At 70.0% G+C, this 21,600-nt stretch overlaps 5 protein-coding genes across 9 annotated transcripts; 3 read left to right on the top strand and 2 right to left on the bottom strand.

Moving 5' to 3' along the window:
* The first annotated feature begins 992 nt into the window (after positions 1–992).
* Positions 993–2,789, top strand: FKBP11 (FKBP prolyl isomerase 11). 2 transcript variants are annotated; one of them, XM_054807210.1, is made up of 6 exons: positions 993–1,148; positions 1,582–1,647; positions 2,054–2,136; positions 2,247–2,280; positions 2,402–2,472; positions 2,556–2,789. In XM_054807210.1, exons 4-6 carry the CDS (start codon positions 2,270–2,272, stop codon positions 2,771–2,773), a joined length of 300 nt encoding a protein of 99 aa, XP_054663185.1. In that variant the 5' UTR covers positions 993–1,148; positions 1,582–1,647; positions 2,054–2,136; positions 2,247–2,269; the 3' UTR covers positions 2,774–2,789. The 2 variants fall into 2 exon arrangements, with proteins under 2 accessions (XP_054663185.1, XP_054663184.1); XM_054807209.1 differs by having other exon boundaries at positions 2,049–2,136.
* A 233-nt stretch (positions 2,790–3,022) lies between these two features.
* Positions 3,023–5,685, bottom strand: CCDC65 (coiled-coil domain containing 65). Of its 2 annotated transcripts, XM_054807228.1 has the most exons (9): positions 5,545–5,685; positions 5,156–5,295; positions 4,896–5,063; positions 4,653–4,822; positions 4,389–4,527; positions 4,084–4,281; positions 3,790–4,008; positions 3,556–3,708; positions 3,023–3,424 (listed from the first exon to the last, which is right to left on the bottom strand). In XM_054807228.1, exons 2-9 carry the CDS (start codon positions 5,288–5,290, stop codon positions 3,044–3,046), a joined length of 1,563 nt encoding a protein of 520 aa, XP_054663203.1. In that variant the 5' UTR covers positions 5,291–5,295; positions 5,545–5,685; the 3' UTR covers positions 3,023–3,043. The 2 variants fall into 2 exon arrangements, with proteins under 2 accessions (XP_054663203.1, XP_054663202.1); XM_054807227.1 differs by lacking the exon at positions 5,545–5,685 and having other exon boundaries at positions 5,156–5,372.
* A 159-nt stretch (positions 5,686–5,844) lies between these two features.
* RND1 (Rho family GTPase 1) lies at positions 5,845–8,518 on the top strand. Its single transcript, XM_054807062.1, has 5 exons — positions 5,845–6,016; positions 6,094–6,181; positions 7,377–7,486; positions 7,578–7,712; positions 7,790–8,518. Exons 1-5 carry the CDS (start codon positions 5,897–5,899, stop codon positions 8,033–8,035), a joined length of 699 nt encoding a protein of 232 aa, XP_054663037.1. The 5' UTR covers positions 5,845–5,896; the 3' UTR covers positions 8,036–8,518.
* A 428-nt stretch (positions 8,519–8,946) lies between these two features.
* Positions 8,947–14,263, top strand: DDX23 (DEAD-box helicase 23). Of its 2 annotated transcripts, none has more exons than XM_054806819.1 (17): positions 8,947–9,037; positions 9,479–9,684; positions 9,814–9,912; positions 10,081–10,177; positions 10,291–10,356; positions 10,531–10,669; positions 10,791–10,921; positions 11,000–11,112; positions 11,203–11,346; positions 11,538–11,763; positions 11,917–12,062; positions 12,175–12,352; positions 12,443–12,685; positions 12,853–13,004; positions 13,161–13,269; positions 13,381–13,555; positions 13,658–14,263. In XM_054806819.1, the coding sequence occupies exons 2-17, from the start codon at positions 9,479–9,481 to the stop codon at positions 13,879–13,881; spliced, it is 2,448 nt and encodes an 815-aa protein (XP_054662794.1). In that variant the 5' UTR covers positions 8,947–9,037; the 3' UTR covers positions 13,882–14,263. The 2 variants fall into 2 exon arrangements, with proteins under 2 accessions (XP_054662794.1, XP_054662793.1); XM_054806818.1 differs by having other exon boundaries at positions 10,788–10,921.
* Positions 14,264–14,482: 219 nt separating this feature from the next.
* CACNB3 (calcium voltage-gated channel auxiliary subunit beta 3) lies at positions 14,483–21,172 on the bottom strand. Of its 2 annotated transcripts, XM_054806823.1 has the most exons (14): positions 20,887–21,172; positions 20,632–20,724; positions 17,870–17,992; positions 17,648–17,770; positions 17,446–17,561; positions 17,312–17,376; positions 17,201–17,220; positions 16,906–16,986; positions 16,638–16,696; positions 16,447–16,556; positions 16,203–16,354; positions 16,031–16,126; positions 15,794–15,943; positions 14,483–15,681 (listed from the first exon to the last, which is right to left on the bottom strand). In XM_054806823.1, exons 1-14 carry the CDS (start codon positions 20,926–20,928, stop codon positions 15,391–15,393), a joined length of 1,521 nt encoding a protein of 506 aa, XP_054662798.1. In that variant the 5' UTR covers positions 20,929–21,172; the 3' UTR covers positions 14,483–15,390. The 2 variants fall into 2 exon arrangements, with proteins under 2 accessions (XP_054662798.1, XP_054662800.1); XM_054806825.1 differs by lacking the exons at positions 20,632–20,724; positions 20,887–21,172 and adding an exon at positions 18,990–19,151.
* Between the last annotated feature and the right edge of the window lie 428 nt (positions 21,173–21,600).

Here is a 21,600-nt window from a genome sequence, read left to right as displayed (position 1 = left end):
GGGTTCCCCAGTGGGCTGGGGGCCGGCACTGGTGTGTTCCCACTGGCCGGGCCGGCGGCTTTGTCTGGTGGGGGCCAGCTTGGCGCTGACCCAGCGGCCCTAATCCCATTAGCGACCCAGCCCCTAGCCGCCATCCCGGCTTCCCCACCTCTCAGCAACCGGGGCTGGTATGTGGGTGCACTGGTGGGGCCGGCATGCCGATGCCGTCGTCCAGGAGCTGCACCGGGGCCTGCACTGGTACCACCGCCAACAGGGCCACCACCACCGGCACGGGGGTGAGGGAACCCCCTGCCATATGCCAGTGTGACACCCCAGCCCCCCCTCCCCCCCTTGAGCCAGGGGTGCTCCTGGTGTTCCCTGGCACTGGGGTCTGCCTCCTGCCCTGGGGGCTGGTGTCCCCCCGGGCCCAGGAACACGAGGGTTTGGGCCAGGTTTGGCTCCGCATGGGGTGCCAGCCCAGCCTCGGGCCCCCCCAGCCCGGCTCCTCTCTGCCGGGGGGCTCAGCTTCCCTGTCCCACACGGCTGGGCGGGGCTGGAAGGGGTGCTGGGGTACCAGGAGAGAGGATGCTTTGCACCTGCTAGGTGCTGGGAAAGGATGCTGGGACCCGGGTGGGTGCTCAGGAAAGCTGCTGGGCTTGGATGGGTGCCGGGGAAGGGTGCTGGACCCGGGTGGGTGCCGGTTTCTCCAGGCTGTGCTGCCGCCTGCTGGTACCGAGTCCCGACGGCGCCGGGACAGCGGGTGCTGCACCCAGCCAGTGCCCCGGGCCGAGCCCCCCCCCCGCCCGGGACCCCCGCCCGGGGTGGGCAGGGGCGGCCGGCTCAGCCCAAGACCGCCGGGAGCGACGGGACGGTCCGGGCCTCGGGGCAGCTCCTGCCGCCCGGACGGCGCGTTGCCTGTCCCGCGGACCGGTCCCGGTGCAGCGTCCCGGTGCCGCCGGGGGCGGGACCGGGGGCGGGGCCCGGAGAGCGCCCGGGGGCCGGGCCGGGCCGGGCGGGGCGGTCCCGGTGCCGCCGCCGCCGCCGCCAGCCCGGCCATGCCGCCCCCCGCCGCGCTGCTGCTGCTGGCGCTGCTGCTGCCGCCGCCGCCCGCCCGCGCCGCCGAGAGCGAAACCGAAAGCGGGGCCCGGGGGCTGCGGCTGGAGACGCTCGTGAGCCCCGGGGGGAGTGGGGGGGAGCGGGGCTGCACGGGGCGCACCGGGGACCGGGGACCCCCGGCGGCCCCCTTGGACGGGGAGCTGCGACTGGGGGGGGACGGGGGACGAGCGGCGGTACCGGGGCAGGCGGGGGGGGCACCGGCCAGGCGCTGTTGCTTGGGGGGGGGCGCAGGGGGGCACCGGGGAGCCCGGCCTGGGCGGGGGGCGCACGGGGCACCGGGGGCACCGGGTTGCGGAGCGGGAGGGGCAGCAGGAGGACCGGGAGGCCGGGGCTGCGGAGATGGAGCGCGGGGCACCGGGAGGACGGAGGGATCCGTGGGGGGGAGTCCGGCTCACGGAGCGGTCGGGGGACCCGTGGGCACGGAGGGTGCGTGGACCCCGTGGCCGGGGGGGGCCCATCCCGAGCCCCCGTGACCCCTCGTTGCAGGTGGCCCCCCCCGAGGGCTGCACGGAGCTGTCGGCGCCGGGGGACACAGTGCACATCCACTACACGGTGCGGGGCGGACGGCGGGAGGAACACGTCAGCACTGCGCTCCGCCGGGCGGGGCGGGGGGGGGGCCTGGGCCGGTACCGGGGTGGGTATGGGGGTGGCACCGGGGCGGCGCTGGGGTGGCACTGGGACTGGCATAGGGACAGCACTGGGGTGGGCATGGGGACGACCCCAGTATGGGCATGGCTTGGCACTGGGACCAGCACGGGGACCAGCATGAGGTTTGTCCCAGAACGGCACTGGCAGCAGGGTGGGGATGTCCCCAGGGAGGCGCGGGGGTTACCATAGGGGTGGCACTGGGACCCGCACTGGCACCAGCACCAGACTGGTGGTGGGACAACTCTGGGACCCGCATGGGGACGGCCCTGGGATCCCCAGGGGCGACAGTGACCGTGTCCCCGCAGGGCAGTCTGGAAGATGGCCGCATCATCGACACCTCACTGAGCCGGGACCCGCTCCAGGTGGAGCTGGGCAAGCGCCAAGTCATCCCCGGTGAGCACAGAGCCGGGGGGGGGTTAACCATGGGGGGGGCCGGGGGGGCTAACTGCGGGGTGCTCCCAGCTGGCCCCGCTCACCCCCCTCCCCTCTTCGTCTCCTCGCAGGCCTGGAGCAGAGTCTGTTGGACATGTGTGTGGGGTAAGCCCAGCGGCAGGGGCAAGGGGGCAGGCAGCGGCCCCCCCCCCCAGCGTCCCTGCCGTGGTTTGGTGGGGGTCCAGCCCCACGGGACACCAGTACCAACAGTCTCTCACCGTGGCAGGGAGAAGCGGAGAGCCATCATCCCCCCTCACCTGGCCTACGGCAAGCGGGGCTCCCCTCCCACCATCCCAGGTGAGCACGGCCCTCGGGGTCCCCATGGGGTCTCTGCCAGCCCTCTGCGGCCCCCGCTCAGGCTCTGCCCACCCCTTCACCAGGTGACGCGGTGCTGCGGTTCGAGGTGGAGCTGGTCGGTTTGTCCCGGGCCAGTTACTGGCAGAAGGTGGTGAACGAGGTGCTGCCACTGCTGTGCCTGGGGCTGGTGCCGGCGCTGCTGGGGCTCATCGGATACCACCTCTACCGCAAGGCCAGCAGCCCCAAGCTCTCCAAGAAGAAGCTGAAGGAGGAGAAGAGGAACAAAGCCAAAAAGAAATAAAGCCTTCCCCTTGGCATCACGGCTGTTCCATGTCTTCTCTGTCCAGCTCTGGGAGTGGGGGACACACACAGAGCAGTGGGAAGGGGCTGTGTGCACGCACGCACACCCCCCCCCCCCCCCAAGCTCCCTGCCCACGCTGGCAGTGGGGCCGAGGAGCTGACGTGTCAGACCTGAGCGGGAGGCAACAGACACCCCCCCCACCTACCCTGACGAAGCTTGCTGTGACCAGAAATAAGACCTAGGAGCATGTTTTGGGGCAGTTTAGCTCTTTTATGGCACATCCAGGCGGTCACAGGCTGTGCAATGTCCCCGGTTTGCAGGGGGATTCTCAGCCAGTGCCGGCGGAGCAGGGGACGGGGTCCAGGAGGCTGTTGGGGCGTGCGGCACCGTGACGACCTTGTGCGCAGCCCCCCCGGCACGGGACAACTCCCTGGGGACACAGCTCTTGTGCTCAATGGCCAGGAGTGGGTTGGGCTCCTCCAGCACCTCATGGCTGACAGAGATCCCCGCCAGGTACTGCCTGAGTAGCTCCCGCAGGTGCTGGTTCTGCTGGCTCAGGGCCGCCCGCTCTCGCTCCAGCGCCTGCTCCTCCAGCTTTGCCTTGCTGAACCGCTGCCAGAAGCGTTCCAGCCCCACGTAGTCCCACACGGCCTGGGTAAAAGGGAGGGAGGAGGGCAGGGGGTCCCCAACCTGCCCACACGCCAGCCGGGCCATCCCCCAGGCCGGATCCTGTCCCTCGCTCCCCCAGGGAAGCGTCTGGGACCCTGGCGCTGCCTCCTCACCTGGGCCAGGGGCTCCACGGGCATCTCCTCGAGGACTCGCCGGGCGTCTTGCTGCTCCCCCTCCACCAGTGAGGAAGGGTAGAAGGGCAACACCTTCTCCTCCTCTGTCTCTAGCCTGCGGCACATCTCGGCCAACCGCAGGATGCGCTGGGCCTGGTGGGGGGGTGAGTGAGGGCAGGAGGGGACGGCAGCACCTCCCCAGCACCTCCCATGCCCGCAGGCTGCCGGCTTCACCTTCTCCACCACCCGCACCAGCACCTTCAGGGCAGCACTGCTCTGCATGGTGAGCCTGGCCAGGCTGTCATAGGCCTTCGCCCTGGCCTGGTTCATCTCATTCTTGAGCTTCTGGAGCTGCCTGAGGACCCTTTCCTTCTCCTCCCGCACGCACTGGTTCTGCTGCTCGCTCTGCCGGAGGTGAGCTGCGATCTGGCCCTTGGTGGCTGCGACTGAGTCCTGGGGACAAGCGAAACGTGAGCAGCGGGACGAGGCGTCACTGCTCTCGGGGCCGCCCCTGTGCCCTGCCACAACCTGGAGCTTTTGCAGCTTCTTCGCCTGCGTCTCTATCTCCCTGGAGCTCTTCTTGTCCTTCTGCTTCAGTGCCTCAAAAGCGACCTTCTGGTGCTCAGTGGCCTCCGTGTAGCTCTGCATGGCCCGCTGGAACTGCTCCCAGAGCGCCTCCGCCTTCCTGCCCAGCTGCATGCGGCTGTACTGCTTCTCCTGTAAGCTCTGGGGACAGACACGGGTGTGGGTGACCCACCACCTCCCAAACCTTGGCATGTGCTCTGCTCGCAAGGAATAAGAGGCTTCTCGACAGTTCCTCTCCCTGCCCGTGCCTTGTTCTTGATGTCATCCCGGGTGCTCTGGAAATTCAGCGTGGCCTCATGGTCATTCTTGGTGTAATTCTGCTCCGCAGCCAGTGCCACGTCCCGCAGGTAGCAGCTTTCTCGCTCGTGCTGCTCAAGGATGGTCCTCCTGGGAGAAACATGGGGGGGCTGCTCAGAGGGAAGCCACGGCGGTCCTGATTGGGCTGTGAGGAAGCTCAGTACCAGGACAGGATAGCCAGTGGGTGCCACTGCTGTCCCTCTCTCCCTCCTTACCTCTCAGCCTCAAACTCCATCTTCAGGGCCTCCAGCTGGGCGCCGTACCCCTCCTCCAGGCAGGTCAGGCGGCAGCGCTGGAGCTGCAGCAGGCGGTCAATGTTGTGCAGGTGGCTGCGCAGGGCCTGGGCGTGCTGCTCTTCTGCCTCCTCCAGGTCCGTGGCCAGGGACTGCGGAGGTTGCGGGGGGGGGGGTCACGGGTGGGCCCCGGCGCCGCCCCCACCCTGCCAGCCCTGCGCTCGCCTTGATGACACTGTCCTTGCAGTCTATCACCCGGGTGAAGGTCTGGCTGAGGATCTCGATGTCCTGGCGCAGCTCCTTGTCCTTGGTCTCCCGCAGCACTGCCCGCCACTGCGTGCTGAGCTTGTGGAGGTTCAAGGTGCTGCTGCGCTCCTCCTTGGCCAGCTTGTCCTGGGGAGGGCCCGGGAGCAGTGGGGAGGGGGACCGGGGCTGGGCAGCACGTGGGGAAACACGCTGCCAACCCCCCTAAGCCCCCCACGCACCTTCAGGAACCGGGTGAGCATCTCCCCCTTTGTCTTGGCCGCCTCCTCCTCGGCCAGCGCTTGGCTCTGCAGCAGCAGGAGCCCATCCTCCCCTACAACGGGGGCTGCTGCCTGAAGACGACGCTTCCCCGGCATGGCGGCTGGGCCCGGGCACATGGTGTGAGGGGTGGGGGGGGACGGCCGGGGTCCCGGCCGCAGCCCCTCCAGGGCCCCCCCCAGGCCCCGTTCCCGCTGCCCACCCCCATCTCCTCCTCCAGGCGTCCACCCAGGCCCCCTCCGCTTCGGGGTACCCCCAGGCCCCATCGTTCCCGCCGCCCTCCGATCCTCCCCCAGCCCCTCGGTGCCCCCTCTCACACCAGGAGGATCCGCCCTCCCCCCCATCCCGGTACCGGTCGCGCCCCTCCAAGAAGCCCGGTCCAGCGGCCGGCGTCCCACCGGTGCCTAGCAACCGCCACTTCCGGTTTGGGGCGGGAGCGGGGCCCCACTTCCGTCCGCAGCCAGACAGGCGCCCCCTGGCCTGGAGGAGCGGCCTCACACCCGAGAGGGCGGGCTCCGGCGGTCCCTCGCCTCTCCGCCATTGGCCGGCGTGCCTCGAGCCGCCGCGGCGATTGGTGGGTGGGCGCTGCCGTGGGCGGGGCTCGGCGTCGGCGAGGTATATTAGGGCGCTGCGGCGGCGGGGCGCAGGGCCGGCGGGCGGGCGCCGGGGTGGGGGGGATATTTGTCGCCGTGTGCGCCGCCGCGATGCGGGAGCGGAGGCCGGCACCGGCGGCTCCGGCCCGCTGCAAGCTGGTGCTGGTGGGCGACGTACAGTGCGGCAAGACGGCAATGCTGCAGGTGCTGGCCAAGGACTGCTACCCCGAGGTGAGCCGGCGCCGCCGAGACCGAGCACCGGGGACCGGCAGCGGGACCGGGCGCTGATGCTTTCGGTGCCGTTGCAGACGTACGTGCCCACCGTGTTTGAGAACTACACGGCGTGTCTGGCCAGCGAGGAGCAGCGGGTGGAGCTGAGCCTCTGGGACACCTCTGGTACCCGGGGGTGGGTGGGTGGGTGGCGGGGGGGGGTCCCTCCGGTACCGGGGGGTGCAGCGGGGCGGCGGCAGCTCTGGTCCCGGTGGCCGGGGGTGGGGTGGGGGGGGCATTTGCTGGGAGAAGGTGGTTTGGGGTCTTGGGGGGGGCTGCTGGGGGAGCAGCTGCACTGGGGGTGGCAGACCCGGGGTTTGGGGGGCCCTGGGGCGTTGCATCCCCTGCAGTGGGGTGTGTTGGGGTCCCTGCGGTGGGGGATGGCTGCAGTGGGGACAACTGGGGGGGCTGGTTCAGGGTGGGGGGTGGATCCCCGGGGCTGGGGGACACAGGGTGGCCTGGCAGCCAGGGAGTCCCTGGGGACTGGCCCTGCAGGGAGGGCACAGACACAGGCTGGGGGGGGATGGGGGGACACAGGGCTGAGCCCCTTCCTGGGGGGTCCCCTGCACTGGTGGGAGCCCCCCCAGGTAGGGTATGGGGTGCTGGGGTCCCTGTGCCCTCCCTCTAGGGCTGCCTGTGAATGGGAGGGTAATGGGGCATCTGGGTACTGGGCACCCCTGAAGGGATGGGGGGGCAGGGTGGGAGGGCTGGGGCAGCCCTGCCTTGGTGCTGCAGTGTCCCCCCCTTTGGAGGGGGGGTCCCCACCACCTGCGGTCCCTGTGTTGCTATGGCGATGTGCTGGCGCAGCCTCTTTGCTATTCTGTGCACGGAGCGTCTGGGCTGCAAAACCCTTCCGAGGCCCTTTGGGGTCGGGGGTGGCAGTGGGAGGGCACTCTGGCCACCCCCACACCCTGAGGGGCACCCCACTGTCTCTGCACCCCCATGCACTGCCTCCCCCTGCAGTTTCCAGTGCGGTGCTGGTGGCCCCAGCTCCCCAAGGACCCTGTGGGGGTGGCAGCCCCTGCTGCATCCCGGCTGGCCCCCAACACACCTGCCCTGATGGGGCTCCCCACCATGGCGGGGGAGCGGCTGTTATATAAACACCACGGGATCCATTTCCCTCCGCCCCATTAGGGGCAACGGGGATGTTAATGGGTTATGGGGAGTGGAGGTGGCATTTTGGGGGACTCTAGATGTATGTGCCCCCCTCCCCCCCGCCCCCGGCAGATGGTGGAGTGGCTGTTCCCTTTCACAAGCACCTCCTGCCTGGGCTGCTGAGTCCCTTGGGGGTGCTGTGCAATGACACCCCCTTTTCTCCCAGGCTCACCCTACTACGACAACGTGCGTCCCCTCTGCTACAGCGACTCGGACGCTGTCCTGCTCTGCTTTGACATCAGCCGCCCCGAGACCCTGGACAGTGCAGCCAAGAAGGTGGGGGGGGGGGGAAGCCCCTCTGTGTGTGGGTGTAGGTGGTTTGGGGTCCCCTCTCACTGACGGTGGCTCTGTGCCCCCCACCCCGCAGTGGAAGACGGAGATCATGGACTATTGCCCCAACACGCGGGTGCTGCTCATTGGCTGCAAGACGGACCTACGGACAGACCTGAGCACCCTGATGGAGCTCTCCCACCAGAAGCAGGCACCCATCTCCTATGAGCAGGTCTGGGGGGGGTGGGGGGAATCTCATGGAGGGGGGTTTGGGGTGCTGCGCTGGCCTCTCACGGTGTTGGGTTGTAGGGCTGTGCAGCGGCCAGGCAGCTGGGAGCAGAGAGCTACTTGGAGTGCTCGGCCTTCACCTCAGAGAAGAGCGTCCACAGCATCTTCCGGACTGTGTCCGGCATCTGCCTCAGCAAAAACCCCCTGCAGCCCCCCAAGAGCCCCCCCCGCAGCCTCTCCAAGAGACTCCTGCACCTGCCCAGCCGCTCTGAGCTCATCTCCTCTGCCTTCAAGAAGGAAAAAGCAAAAAGCTGCTCTGTCATGTGAAGGGGGGGGGGGGGGTCAGTGGGCATAAATGCCCCCTCCCTTGAAGCCCCCCAGCCTCCCTGAATCCCCAGGATAGGGTGGGGGGCTGGACAGGGCTGCAGAGCCCCCTACAAGGAGGATGGGGTGCCTGCTGCCCTCCCATCGCGAGCTTCCCCTGCCAGCCCCCATGCTGGGGGGCAGCCCCTGTGGAGCTGCCATGGGTGGGGGTCGGGGGGGGGGGGGGGGGCTCAGGGAGGGTGCTTGACAGCTGCTTCCCAGCCCCCCAACCCTGGTGAGGGCTCGTCCATGGACTCATCCTGTTCCCCCAGCGCTGCCCCATCCCTCATCTGCTGCTTGGCCCTGGGGACCCCAGTGAGGAGGGGGGGTTCTGAGGGGGGGGGGTATGGGCTGTCTGGGGGTGGGGGGTGTGTGTGTCTCTGTTCCATGGTCAGTGTTATTAAAAAGCTTATTTATTATCGGAAATATAAAACCCACCCACGTGCAGCAGGTGCCTGGTTCTGTCTTTTGGGGGGGAGAAGTGTTCTGTGCTTGGGGGGGTGGTGGTGTTGTTGGGGTTCACCATGGGGCAAAGTCCCTGTTGTGTCAGTGGTGCCAGCAGGGAAGGGTGATAGTGATGACCGCCGGTGCTGTCACCCATGGGTGGTGGCACTCCTGGTGCTGTTAGGTGCCCCCCCCCCCCCCCCCCCAACTTGGGAATGCGGGGTGTCATGGGCTGCGGGCCTCCCGCACGGCGCCGTGGGGTACGCAGGGCCGTGGGCACATTGACATGGGGGCTGGGGGGGTCATTGCGGGCGTTTGGGGGTGCGCGGGGTCAGGGGCGCTGCGCGGCGGAGGGACCCGCGGGGCGCGGCTATACTGCGGCCCGCGGCAGGCGCGGGGGCTGTCGGGAGTTGTAGTCCCGGCGCGGAGGTCGCCTCGCCTTCCCGGCGTGCCCCGCGGCGCCCGGGGAACATGGCGGTGGCTGCGGGGCGACGCTGAGGCCTGGGCCTGCGGGCGGCGGCGGTGAGTGCGGGCCGGGGCACGCCGGGCGCCTGCGGCCGCTGGGCTTTCCCACAGGAAGGTCCCGGGGACCCCCGAGGGGCTGGAGGGCTCTACCGCGTCACCGGGCTGCACCCCAGCACCGGGAACCCAGGGCAGGGCCTGGATCCCTCCGGGTCCCTCAGTCGTCCCCGCTCTCTCCCTCCTGGGATGCCTCTGCTCCCTGCCCAGGTCCCCCAACCCTCCCTGTTCCCTCCCCGGGTCCCCCTGCTCCCTCCTGGGATGCCTCTGCTCCCTGCCCGGGGCCCCCAACCCTCCCTGCTCCCTCCCTGCTCCCTCCCGGGGTCCCCCTGCACCCTCCCTCCCCAGGCCCCCTGCACCACCACCCCGGGTCCCCCAGCGCTTTCCACTCCCTCCTGGCGTCCTCCTCCCGTCCCCTGCTCAGTCCGACCCTCTCCCCTGCAGATGGCTGGAGAACTGGCAGACAAGAAGGACCGGGATGCGTCCCCTGCCAAGGAGGAGAGGAAGCGCTCCCGCACCCCAGACAGGGACCGGGATCGGGACCGGGACCGGAAAGTTTCCCCCTCCAAGGACAGGAAGCGTCACCGGTCCCGGGACAGGAGACGAGGCAGCCGGTCACGATCCCGCTCCCGGTCCAAGTCGACAGAGAGGTGAGGGGTGTTACAGGGGACTCCCCAGCTTTTTAGGGAAGAGCTCTCCTGCTCTCACGTGTCCAGAATGGTCCCACAAGGGTGTGGGTGGTCGGGCTGGGGCCGCACTGTGACTGTCCCGCTCTGCAGGGACCGTCGGCACAAAGAGCGCGACCGGGACCGGAACAAGAAGGACCGGGACCGGGAAAAGGATGGGCACCGGCGGGACAAGGACAGGAAGCGATCAAGGTGAGCCCCCTCTCTTTTTGGGGTGTCCCTGCTCTCATGTAAGCGCCCCGGGGCTGTTCCCAGTGGGAAGCGTTATCCTGGGTGAGAGCAGGATTCCCATGGTCAGCGGGGGTGGGGTAACCCAGGAGCTGTGTTCGATGCCTGATTCCTCTTTGTTTTGCTGGGAAGTTTGTCCCCGAGCAGGGGGAAGGACTCAAAGTCCCGGAAGGAGCGGGACTTACGGAAAGCAGAGGAAGAGGAAGAGAATGCCCTGAAGAAGGAGAAGGTGAGGAGGGGGCAGAGAGGGCTTGGCTGGGTAATGGCTGCCCGGGGATATCACTCTGGTGAGATAAAGGGTCCCCGTTGGGGGCTGCTAACGGTCTGGCCCCACATTCACAGGCCCAACCGCTGTCCTTGGAGGAGCTGCTGGCTAAGAAGAAGGCTGAAGAGGAGGCAGAAGCCAAGGTAGGAGCAGGAGCCTCCTCCCCGCATCAGGGCTTTCTCGTACCCTGACCGCAGTGGCTGCGACAGGATGGATGTTTGGGGGGGGGGGGGTGTCTTTTCCTCGGGCAGTCCCAGCAGTGAGGGTGAGGGGGTCATGGCCAGGCCCGGTGTGAGCCTTCCCCTCTCCTCTCCCAGCCCAAGTTCCTGTCCAAGGCCGAGCGGGAGGCCGAGGCTTTGCGACGGCGGCAGCAGGAGGTGGAGGAGCGGCAGCGGCTGCTGGAGGAGGAGAGGAAGAAGAGGAAGCAGTTCCAGGAGATGGGGAGGAAGATGCTGGGTAAGGTGGCGTCCCCACCATGGTCTGCCTGGCTGTGAGGGGCTGGGGCAGGATCCCCTGGAGCCCCCCAGCCCTAGGGGTGGGTGCTTGGCTCCGAGACCCTTCCCCTGCTCCCCAGAAGACCCCCAGGAGCGTGAGCGCAGGGAGCGCCGTGAGCGCATGGAGCGGGAGACCAATGGCACAGAGGATGAGGAGGGCAGACAGAAGATCCGGGAGGAGAAAGACAAGAGCAAGGAGCTCCACGCCATTAAGGTAGCGCTGGGGGCTGGGCTGGGGTGGTGAGGGGCTGGGGGGCCGGGTTCCTCCCTACCAATCCTCTCCCACTCGCAGGAACGTTACCTAGGAGGAGTGAAGAAGCGGAGACGCACGCGGCACCTGAATGACCGCAAGTTCGTCTTCGAGTGGGATGCGTCAGAAGACACTTCCATTGATTACAACCCCCTGTGAGTGGTGGGGTGCCCCTGGGGCTGGGGGTGCCCCCAGGGGTGCGGGGCAGCCCCAGCCCTGCCTCTGACATTCCCGTCCCGCTCTAGGTATAAGGAACGGCACCAAGTGCAGCTGCTGGGCCGGGGCTTCATCGCGGGGATCGACCTGAAGCAGCAGAAACGGGAACAGTCGCGCTTCTACGGGGACCTGATGGAGAAGAGGCGGACGCTGGAGGAGAAGGAACAGGAGGAGTGAGCACACTTGGGGGGAGCTGGGAGGGCGCCGAGGGGTGTCCGGGGTCCTGGTTGGCTCTGCTTGGCTGGGGTGCAGAGCTGGGGGGCGGTTCTGGGCTGCAGCGTGTTCTTCAGGTGGGTGGTGGGACGATTCCAGCCTCCCCAGAGGCACAGGGTGAACCCTGGCCCCTGCCTCACCCCCCACCCAGGGCTCGTCTGCGGAAGCTGCGGAAGAAGGAGGCCAAGCAGCGCTGGGACGACCGGCACTGGTCCCAGAAGAAGCTAGATGAGATGACGGACAGGGACTGGCGTATCTTCCGTGAGGACTACAGCATCACCACCAAGGGGGGCAAGATCCCCAACCCCATCCGCTCCTGGAAGGACTCCTCCCTGCCCCCTCACATCCTGGAGGTCATCGACAAGTGCGGCTACAAGGTGGGCACGGGAAGGAGGGGCCGCTGCCAGCGGGCCATGGCAGCCCTCGAGGAAGCTGGGTGGAGGGGAAAAGAGGAGCTGGCTCTCGGGGCCAATTCTCTGGGGGCCGAGGAGGGGACGTTCTGCTCCTAAATCTGCCGCTCCCCTTGCCAGGAGCCCACCCCCATCCAGCGCCAGGCGATCCCCATCGGCCTGCAGAACCGTGACATCATCGGCGTGGCCGAGACCGGCAGCGGCAAAACTGCAGCTTTCCTCATCCCGCTGCTGGTGTGGATCACCACCCTGCCCAAGATCGATCGGTGGGTGGGACGGCACGGGGTGGGATGGAGCAGGGTGACGCTGCGGGGGGGGGGGGGGGGGGCATGGCACAGCGTGGTACGGGTGACGTGGCTGCGTCCTGCCATACCGCAGGATTGAGGAGTCAGACCAGGGTCCCTACGCCATCATCCTGGCCCCTACCCGAGAGCTGGCCCAGCAGATTGAGGAGGAAACCATCAAGTTTGGGAAACCTCTGGGCATCCGCACGGTGGCCGTGATCGGAGGCATCTCCCGCGAGGACCAAGGTTTCCGCCTTCGCATGGGCTGCGAGGTGAGCGTCAGCCCCTGGGGAGGGCGGTGGGGCAACCCAGGGGTGCAGCTTAGCCCCAGGCTGCGGACACCAACCTTCCTGACCCCCCAGATCGTCATCGCCACGCCAGGGCGTCTCATCGACGTGCTGGAGAACCGGTACCTGGTGTTGAGCCGCTGCACTTATGTGGTGCTGGACGAGGCGGATCGCATGATTGACATGGGCTTCGAGCCCGATGTGCAGAAGATCCTGGAGCACATGCCCGTCACCAACCAAAAACCCGACACCGATGAGGCCGAGGACCCAGAGAAAATGTTGGCCAATTTTGAGTCAGGGAAACACAAGTACAGGCAGGTGCGTCCAGGCAGGAGACCGGGGTGGTGGCATGGGCGCTCCCGCAGGACTGAGCCCTGACCACGGGGCGGAGGGGACAACCTGGGGCTTTGGAGAATGGGCCCAGGGAGTGGCAGCTGCGTTCCTGCCCCGCAGGGGATGTTACTCACCGCCCCGTTCTCTCACAGACTGTCATGTTCACGGCCACCATGCCACCAGCGGTGGAGCGCCTGGCCCGCAGCTACCTCCGTCGTCCAGCTGTGGTCTACATTGGCTCCGCTGGCAAACCCCACGAGCGCGTGGAGCAGAAGGTCTTCCTCATGTCGGAGTCGGAGAAGAGGTGCAGAGGGGGCCACTGGGGAGGGGAGGACGGGTCTTGGGGGGGGTCTGGGGCGTTTGAGGGTGAGGGAGCTCTGGGAGGGGGACCCTGGAGAGCAGAGGGGCTCCTGTGGGGCACCTCTGCCTCCCCTTGCCCAACTGTCCTCTTCCCCGACAGGAAGAAGCTGTTAGCTATCCTGGAACAGGGCTTCGACCCACCCATCATCATCTTTGTCAACCAGAAGAAGGGCTGCGATGTGCTGGCCAAGTCCCTGGAGAAGATGGGGGTGAGTCTTTGGCTGTGGCGGGTGGGGGGGGTCATCCCAAGCCCCTCTGCACCTCCATCCCTGCACGGGGACCCCGCCGGCCCCCAGCTAACCCCCCCCCTCGTCCCACAGTACAACGCCTGCACCCTGCATGGTGGCAAGGGCCAGGAGCAGCGGGAGTTCGCCCTCTCCAACCTGAAGGCTGGGGCCAAGGACATCTTGGTGGCCACAGACGTGGCCGGCCGCGGTATCGACATCCACGATGTCTCTATGGTCGTTAACTACGACATGGCCAAGAACATCGAGGGTGAGTCGGGGCCGGCCGGGGGGCTGCCGGCTGCGGCGGGGGCTGCCTGGCCCCGGCACTGCCCGTGCCGAGGCCCCGCCTGACCCCATCGTCCCCCTGCAGATTACATCCACCGCATTGGGCGGACGGGCCGAGCGGGGAAGAGCGGCGTAGCCATCACCTTCCTCACCAAGGAGGACTCCACCGTCTTCTACGACCTGAAGCAGGCCATCCTGGAGAGCCCCGTGTCCTCCTGCCCGCCCGAGCTGGCCAACCACCCCGACGCGCAGCACAAGCCCGGCACCATCCTCACCAAGAAGCGGCGGGAGGAAACCATCTTCGCCTGAGTCCCTGGGGCTGGTGTTCCCCTCTCGGTCACCCCTTCGGGGACAGCGGGACCGGCGGGGCCGGGGGCTGCCAGGACTTTTCTGGCCACCCCTTTCCCAGACCAGGACTGCTGACAGCAGAGACTGGGGCTGGGACTGTCCCCAGACGTCCCCCCTGTTCCCCCCGTCCCCCTCCCCTCCTTCCCCAGGGCCCGGTGGAGCTGCTGGAGGCTGTTTGGGGGCGGATTCCTCCCTGCTGCCAGGGCAGGGCTGGCACTGGGCTTTGCGTGCCGGTCCTTGGGCAGGGCTGTCCCAGGAGCCATCTTCGCTTCATCCCTTTTTTTTTTTTTTTTTTAGCTGAAGCTCCGGGCTGCAGGAATAAACCTGCAGCTGCGTTGCTGGACATCGCCTTCTCGTGCTCTCCCTTCCTGCGGCGCTGCCAGCCCCCGGGTGCCATACCCCAGCACCCTCCAGTGTTCCCAGAGGGGCCGGGAGCCAGCAGGGCCCCTAAGGAGAGAGCTTTTGGGTGCTCAGCACCCAGCAGCACTAGGCTCTTTCGTCCCCGCCCCCCCCAGCTGTGGTGTCCCATGTCCCCCTCCCCAGAGACACAGATGCCAGCACCTCCGAGCACTCTTGTGTTTCTGAAACTGGTTACAGGGAAATCAGTGCTTTCTACAAAAGAAATTATAACAAATCTGTGGCCCCCACCCGTTGCCCCCCCGCCGGCTCGGGCCAGCTCCCTGCGAAGGGCCCCGGGGGGGGGCTCGGCCCAGCGCCGGGACCTTCTGCCGAGCAGCGCCAAGGGTGGTGGGCGCCGTATTTACAGGACTGTGCGGTGACGTGCGGTGACGGCTATGCAGGGAGGGGGGTGGCGGGGACAGGGCAGTGAGTGCAGGTGTGGAGTGGCCCCCCCCGCGCTGTGCGGGGTCCGGCCGCCCCCTTCTGTCCCCCGTCCCCGGGGCAGGAAGCGGTTTGGCTGCGGTGACCAGGGCAAGGAGAAATCGGTGCAGAGCGAAGCGACTGGTACGGCCCCCTCCGCCCGGGGGTCCCATGCAGGGGCAGGGGAGGGGGCAGGCCAAGCCCCAGGGGGGAGGCAGCACCTTCCCCTTCTTCCTCGGGGCTGCGTGGGATGGGGGACGCTGTGTGTGGCTGTGTCCCCCTCCCCATTACCTGCCCACGGGTCTTTCGGGGGGAGGCACCCTCCATCTGTGGTGGCTGTCCTGCAGGGAATGAGACAGCCAGCGATGCGGGGGCCAGACAGGCAAACTGAGGCAGGGAGAAGGCATGTGGCTGCCCCCAGGTCCCCAGGAGCTGGGGGGTGTCCTGGGGCGTCCTGGCTGCTGGCCCCCCCCTGTGCTTATGGCTGAAGACGTGCCCGGGGGCCGGGCGCAAGGAAGCTGCCGGTGCAGAGGAGTTCCCCGAGAGAGGGAGATTGTCTGAGCAACCCTGGCACAGGGCTGGGGTGAGGTGGGGAGCGCACGGTGGGGGGGGGGGCGATTCCCAGCCGTGCCCCCCCCACCCCCCCCACCCCTAATAGCTGTCCTTGGCCCAGGGCCGGCTGCGCTGCCAGTTCCTGTCGTGGTTGCGTTCGGTTTGGCGATCCGGCGCACCGGGGCCCTGCAGCCCGCTGTTGTGATGCCGGTGGGGCTGGTAGAGGTCGGGGTAGGGGTCCGCATACTCCTCCTCCTCCAGGTGCCGGGAGCTGCGCTGGGATGCGGCCCCCCAGGGCTGGGGCGAGGTCTCCCCCGCCTCGTCCGACGGCATCAGGCTGTCGTGCTCCAGCGGCGAGTGCTCCCCCCGCTCCCCCAGCAGCTGCTGGCTCTGCAGGTAGGGACGGGGCTGCAGAGATGGCGTGGGGGGGCTGCTTCCTCCCCGGTCTGTGCACCCCTGTGCCCGCTGCCCACAGGAATGGGGGGCTCTGGGGGGGGGGTACCTGCAGGCCTGGGAGGCCGGTGGGCGAGGGCACAGCATGGGGGGCATGCGGCGGGTGGTGTGTGGCACGCCAGTACACCTCCAGGTACTCAGCCAGGTGCTCGCAGGCATCCTCTAGCTGGTTCTCATCCAGGATCACATCAAAGAGCTCCTGTGGTGGGTGAGAGGGGTCGGGGGTGGTTTGGAGACACACACCCCGCCCCCGGGCACCCCTAGGGCAGAGGGAACGCCGGCTCACCGGGGGACACTGCACCAGCTTGTCGGCCGCCATCATCTGCACGTTGAGGTGCTTCACCTGGGACTTGCCACGGGACTTGATGAGCCGCTGCAGGACCTGGGGAGGAGGAGGAGGAGTGTGATGGTGCTGCGGAGGGCAGCTGGGGCCCCCCAGAGCCACAGTCACCCCTCACCTTGGGCGAAGACACCTTGACGTAGACAATGATGGGTGCCAGAGAGGTCTTGGCCAGCTGGGCTGGGTGGTTGATGGTGTCGGCGTCCAGCACCACCAGCTGCAGGGACTTGGCCAGCTCAAAGATGCGCTCGATCTCGCTCTGCACCTCGGCTGGGGGACACAAACACGGGGCGGGGGGGTGTCAGGCCAGGCTGGTCCTGAGGGGGGGGTCCCTGCACCCTGGGGTGAGCCCGGCCCCTCACCAATGCTGGAGCGGGTGGTGGAGCGCTCCAGGATGGCCTGCTTGCCCAGGTTGTTGAGGATGGAGCGCTTGGCCAGGGAGAGGTCAGCTGTGATGTGGGTGATGGAGATCCTGGAGGGCAGAGGGACGGCCGTGGGGACCTGGGTACCCCCCTGGGCCATGGTGGGGGGGAGCCCTGGGGGAGGGTCTCACCTGCCGTCGAATCTGTGCTTGAGGAAGTCGAAGAGGGCTTTCTGCATCATATCGGTGACCTGCCAGTGGGGCCGCCGGCCCGGTGAGCCGGTGGCGAGCCAGCAGCAGATGGCACCGGCAGGGAGGTGGCAGCCACCCGGCGCCCTGCCAGCAGCACTCGGCCCCGCCATCTGCCCGTCACCGCGACAGGCAGGGAGGGGACGAGGGGTGCAGGCCACCACCCTGATGGCACAACGCCCCCCCCTCCAGCCCCGCAGCCCCCCCATACCTCATATCCTTTCAGCGAGGGCCCCACCAGCACCACGGGCCGCATGGAGGGGACCACATCGTAGGGTGGGATGTGCTGTGTCTGTGGGAGGACACGGGGATGCGTCAGCGCCCCGTGCTTCCCCCCCTCCCCCGGGAGAAAGGGGTCAACGAGCCTATTCCAGAGAACCCCAGCATCCTGGAGCCCCCCCAGCCCCATAACTGGGGACAGAGTGGGGGTCTCTGCCCTCACCCTCTCCATCCCAGAGGCCCTGCCTGGAGCCCCCTCCCCATCTCCCCCTGCCCTTTGGACTCACCTGCTTCTGCTTCTGCTTGGCTTGGGGAGAGAAGAAACAGAGGTTGGTGACAGCAAAGGAGGGACCCCCCTGGGACCCCCCTGGACCCTCTGGGCCAGGACCTGCCCTTACCTAAGGAGGGGGGAGGCGATCGCCGGTTCCCGCTGTCGCCAAGGCCTGAGGCGTTGCCAGCTCTCCTGAGGGAGGAGGGGGGTGAGAGAGGATTGGGGAGTCGGGGGAGGGGCGGGGGGGGGCCCGTTTTCTACCTGGCTTTCTGCTCCTGCTTGAGCCTCATGGCTTCCAGGCGCTGGGGGCTGGGGATGAAGGCGATGTCCCCCCCCTCCTTCACTAGGCGCCCAATCCACCAGTCATTGCTGTATTTCTGGGTGAGGGCAGGGCAGGGGTGAGGCTGGGGAGGGGGTCCCTGACCCATGACACCCCCCTCCCCCCCCCAGCACCCCAGCTCACCTCCTTGATATGCAGGAAATCTTTGGCTTCGAAGTTGATGGCAGCTCCCTGCACCGGGCACTCCTCGTCCAGCGCCCCGCAGTAGCTGACATTGGTGCGCACAGCGAAGGCGACCGGCTTGTGCTGGGGATGGCGGGGGGGGGGGTCAGCACCCCTGGGCCCCGCCAGCCCCCCCACAGGCCCAGGGCTGTGCCCTGGGTGTCCTCCCCGCCTCCCCGGTACCTTGGCCCTCTCGAGCTGCTGCTGGGCCTGGCTCTCCACCTCGCGCCGGGCGCCCTCGCGGTCCTCGTCCAGGGACACGTCGGAGTCCAGGGACGGGCGGCTGGTGTAGGAGTCCGCCGAGCCCTGGGGGGACGGGGATGAGTGCCGGGGGGCTGCGGGGACACCCACAAAGGGGGACCATGCCCCGAGGCAGTGCCAGCCCGGGGAGGGGACCCTGTTGACCTCAGCCCCTTCTGGCTTTTGGGGGTCCTTGGTGGCATTGCCCAGCAGGGCTGTCCTGGGGTGCAGCCCCAGCGTCCTGGGGGGAGCCGTGGGGGAAGACCCCCGCAGCCCCGGGGAGGGCCAGGCTGGGGGCAGGGGTCCCCGTCCCCCTGGGGATGCGGGCCTGCCAACAGCTGCCCCCCACCCTGGGGTGCCCAGCAGGTGCTCGGCGCAGCCCCCCCGGCTCCCCCCCCACCCTGCCGGTAATTACCCATCTCCTGCTGCGCCCGGAACAGGCGCAGAAGCTGCGGTGAAATATTTATAGGTCCCTGGATGTAGCTGAGCCCCCCCCGAGGCCCCCGGGCCCTGCCGGGCTGAGCTCAGCGCCGCTGCCCAGCACCAGCCCCACCGCACATGGAGCCTCCCACCCTGCGCATCCCACATCGCAGGGGGGGCCGGCGCCCCCCCCCCACCCCAACGCAGGCAATATGGTTTCCCAGCATGGCCCCCACCAACATGGCCTCCCCAGCACGGCCCCCCCCCGAATTCTCACCGCCCCTCCCCCAGCATCCCAAGCACGGCCCCCCAGTACAGAATCTCCAGCGCCCGTCCCCAAGCACGACCCCCCCCATGCAGCCCCCGGCTAGGAGCATCGACTGCCGCTGGGTCCCCGGCCATGGGGGTCGGTGTCCCCTCCCCCCGCCCGGTTCTGGTCCGGGGGCCCGGAGGCACCTGCCGGGGAAGGGCGAGACCAGCGGCGGCGGGGAACAAAGGGCCGGGGGGCGACACAGTCCCCCCGCACCGGGCACGGCCACCCTGTGCCCTCCCCCCCACCACCACCACTGGGCACAGTCCCCCGGGGTGCACCCCCACACACTCCCCCGATCGCGGCCCCCCCCCCCGGTACCGGGGCCGGTACCTCGTTGAGCAGGAAGGTAGCGCTGGAGTCAGAAAACGACATAGACGGGGCGAGCCGAGCCGAGCCGCCCGCGCCCCCCCCCCCGCCCGGCTCCGGCACCGGCACGGCTCCGGTTCCGGCTGCGGCTCGGGCTCCGGCTGGCCCTGCCCGCTCCGCCGCCGCCTCTCCCCGCCCCTCCCCGCCCCCGCCTCCCGCCGCCCCCCCGGGGCGCACGGAGCCGCCCCCGCCGGCTCAGCCTTGGGGGGAGGGCCTGGGGGTCGCAGTTCCCCCTTCCCGGGGCTGGCGGGGGGCTCCGGCCCCTGTCCGGTGGGACCCCCGGGGGGCTGCACTGGCAGCCGTGGGTCTAGAGCGGCTCCGGTCTGATGCACCGGGACGGGGCCCCGGGGCAGCTCCCGGGAACGGGGGGTAGTTTGCAAAGAGGGCAGCTCCCGGCGCGGGGGGGGGGGGGGTCCTGGGGCGGCGGCGGAGGGACCGTGCGGCCCCTCGCAGCCCGCGGCCGGGGATCCCGAGGCGGCGACGGGGGATCCCCGTGGGTACCTCCATGCTCCGGTGCGGCGGCCCCCGTCCTGCCCCGAGCCGGTAGCAGCCCCGTCTGCAGGGCGAGCCCTGCGGCGGGGCCGGAGCCGCTCCCGCCCCCCCGCCGCGCCCCCCCCCCCCCGCCCCCTAGGAGGGGGGCAGCGGCGGGCCTCGGGGGACCGGCCCGGCCCGCCCCGTTACCGCGCAGCTGGACGGGCACCAGCGAGACCGGCCCGGGACAGCTCGGCCCGGCCCGGGGGCCGCGGGGCAGCGCTCGGCGGGGCGGGGGCTCAGGGCAGCGGCGGGACTGGCACCGAGCACCGGGCACCGGGCACCGGGCACCGAGCACCGGGCGTCGGTCCCGGTACCGGACAGCGCGGCGGGGCCGGGCCGGGCCCTCTCCGAGGTGCTGAAGGGGCCGCGCCGGGTGCAGAGCCGGGGCGGGGGGTCCCCGGGGGGCCCGGGGGGGTAGGTGCTACCCTGGGAGGGAAACGGGATGCTCGGGCCGCTCTGCGCCTCCCGGAGCCGCCCCTACCGGAGCCCCCCGCCCTCCCCGGGGCCGCCCCGGTACCCGCTCCCCCGCCGGCGGCTGGGCCGGGGATCGCCGCTTGGGCCGGGAAGAACCGGAGCAAGGAGGTGGGGGGCGGCGGGGGAATCCGTGTCCCCTCCCCGGGCAGCGCGGAGAGGCGGCCCGGTGCCGGCTGATGGACCGGCCGGGACGGTATACCGACACCCCCCCCGCCCCGTTCCCCCTCCAGTGCCTCAGTTTCCCCGGGGCCGCCCGCCGGCACCCGGCCCCCCCACCCCGCGCCGCAGTGCCGGTACCCGGCGCCCGGCCCGGCCCTGACGCAGCACTCGCTATTTTTAGCCGCGGGGAGCGGCTGTTGCGATGCCACCGGCGCCCGGTGCCGGCGCCCAGCCCCGGTCCCGGGGGAGCGGTGGGGCGGGGGCGGCCGTCCGGTTCCCCCCGGTGCGGGGGTTGGGGCGGGGGAGCTCGGCCGCTCCCCCCCGGTCCGTTCCTTAATGCGGAGCCGCAGCGTCGCCACCTCCGGGAGCGAGCCGCGGCGGGGGGGCCGGGGCTGCCCCGCCCCGGTGCCGGTGCCGGTGCCGGTGCCGGCCCGCTCACCTGCCTGCGGAGGATGCTGGAGGTGGTGTCGGAGGAGGTGCTGCCGTCCGAGCGCTTGAAGCGGCTCTTGCGCTTCGGGAGCCTCCGGGGACTCTGCGGGGGGGGAGCGGCGGGGGCGGCCGGTGAGCACCGGGCGGCACCGAGCGGCGCGGCCCCTCCGCTGCGCTGCCACCGGCGGCCCCCGCGCTGCGGCGGGCGGAACCGAACCGGGCCGCACCGGGCCCGTGGTGGCGGGGAGGGCTCCGGTCCGCTCACCTGGAAGGAGCCGGGAGCGGCGGGCTGCGCGGGGGCGGACATGCCCGGCGGCACCCACCGGAGCCCCCGGGATCCCGGCGGGGCCGCCCCGCACCGGACCGCGGCGCTCCGCCGGGAAGGGCCGCGCCGCTGCCGCTGCCACTGCCGCGCTCCGCATCACACGGGGCCGCCGGGGCGTCCCGGCCGTCCCCGCCCCCGCCTGCCCGCCCCCGCGCCCATCCCCGTGGCGTCCGGCCCGCGCCCCCGCAGCTGGGCAGTCACTGGTGGGCCCCGGGGATAGACCCTCCCCGCAACCCGCGGTGTTGCCGGGATCGTCCGGGGCCGTGCCCACGCGTGCCCGGGGCTGCGAGAGCCCTGCCGCCCGCATCCCACCGGGACGTGTCCCGGGGCGGCCGTGGCCCACCCCCCCCCGGGGGTATCTCCACCCATATACCCCCGCGTGGGGCAGGCGGCGCCGCGGGGGGGGGGGGGGGGGCGGGAGTGACACGGGGAGCATCCCACCCGCACACTCGCCCCACGCCCCGTGTCCCCGTCGTGCCCACGGGGACGGCCGGATCCGGCCCGGCGCAGCGGTGCTGCAGCATCACTGCACCGCCCGGCCGGGCGATGGGCGGGGGCTGCGGCGGCCCCGGGGACAGCGGCGGCGGCGTGGCCGGGCCCCGGCCCGGGGCCCACGGCAGGGCCAGGGTCCGGTCTAACGTGGAAGGGTCCGGC

This window comes from Grus americana, chromosome 31 (genome assembly GCF_028858705.1).
Source record: "Grus americana isolate bGruAme1 chromosome 31, bGruAme1.mat, whole genome shotgun sequence".
In the NCBI taxonomy this organism is placed as follows: Eukaryota; Metazoa; Chordata; class Aves; order Gruiformes; family Gruidae; genus Grus; species Grus americana.
This window is presented reverse-complemented; position numbering and strand designations above follow the sequence as displayed.

Excerpts from the sequence above, each read along its gene's own strand:
- DDX23 (XM_054806818.1), top strand. The coding sequence starts at position 9,479 with ATGGCTGGAGAACTGGCAGACAAGAAGGACCGGGATGCGTCCCCTGCC. Across the intron at positions 13,005-13,160 it reads ATGTCGGAGTCGGAGAAGAG|GAAGAAGCTGTTAGCTATCC; the intron begins GTGCAGAGGGGG and ends CTTCCCCGACAG. Across the intron at positions 13,270-13,380 it reads AGTCCCTGGAGAAGATGGGG|TACAACGCCTGCACCCTGCA; the intron begins GTGAGTCTTTGG and ends CTCGTCCCACAG.
- RND1 (XM_054807062.1), top strand. The coding sequence starts at position 5,897 with ATGCGGGAGCGGAGGCCGGCACCGGCGGCTCCGGCCCGCTGCAAGCTG. Across the intron at positions 6,017-6,093 it reads CCAAGGACTGCTACCCCGAG|ACGTACGTGCCCACCGTGTT; the intron begins GTGAGCCGGCGC and ends GTGCCGTTGCAG. Across the intron at positions 7,487-7,577 it reads TGGACAGTGCAGCCAAGAAG|TGGAAGACGGAGATCATGGA; the intron begins GTGGGGGGGGGG and ends CCCACCCCGCAG.
- CCDC65 (XM_054807227.1), bottom strand. The coding sequence starts at position 5,311 with ATGTGCCCGGGCCCAGCCGCCATGCCGGGGAAGCGTCGTCTTCAGGCA. Across the intron at positions 5,064-5,155 it reads TGCTCACCCGGTTCCTGAAG|GACAAGCTGGCCAAGGAGGA; the intron begins GTGCGTGGGGGG and ends GGCCCTCCCCAG. Across the intron at positions 4,823-4,895 it reads GCAAGGACAGTGTCATCAAG|TCCCTGGCCACGGACCTGGA; the intron begins GCGAGCGCAGGG and ends CAACCTCCGCAG.
- CACNB3 (XM_054806823.1), bottom strand. The coding sequence starts at position 20,928 with ATGTCCGCCCCCGCGCAGCCCGCCGCTCCCGGCTCCTTCCAG. Across the intron at positions 16,697-16,905 it reads CCTCGCTGAAAGGATATGAG|GTCACCGATATGATGCAGAA; the intron begins GTATGGGGGGGC and ends CCCCACTGGCAG. Across the intron at positions 15,682-15,793 it reads CCGGCCTCCCAGGCCTGCAG|AGCCAGCAGCTGCTGGGGGA; the intron begins GTACCCCCCCCC and ends CCCTACCTGCAG.
- FKBP11 (XM_054807209.1), top strand. The coding sequence starts at position 1,035 with ATGCCGCCCCCCGCCGCGCTGCTGCTGCTGGCGCTGCTGCTGCCGCCG. Across the intron at positions 1,149-1,581 it reads GGCTGCGGCTGGAGACGCTC|GTGGCCCCCCCCGAGGGCTG; the intron begins GTGAGCCCCGGG and ends CCCTCGTTGCAG. Across the intron at positions 2,281-2,401 it reads CTGTTGGACATGTGTGTGGG|GGAGAAGCGGAGAGCCATCA; the intron begins GTAAGCCCAGCG and ends TCACCGTGGCAG.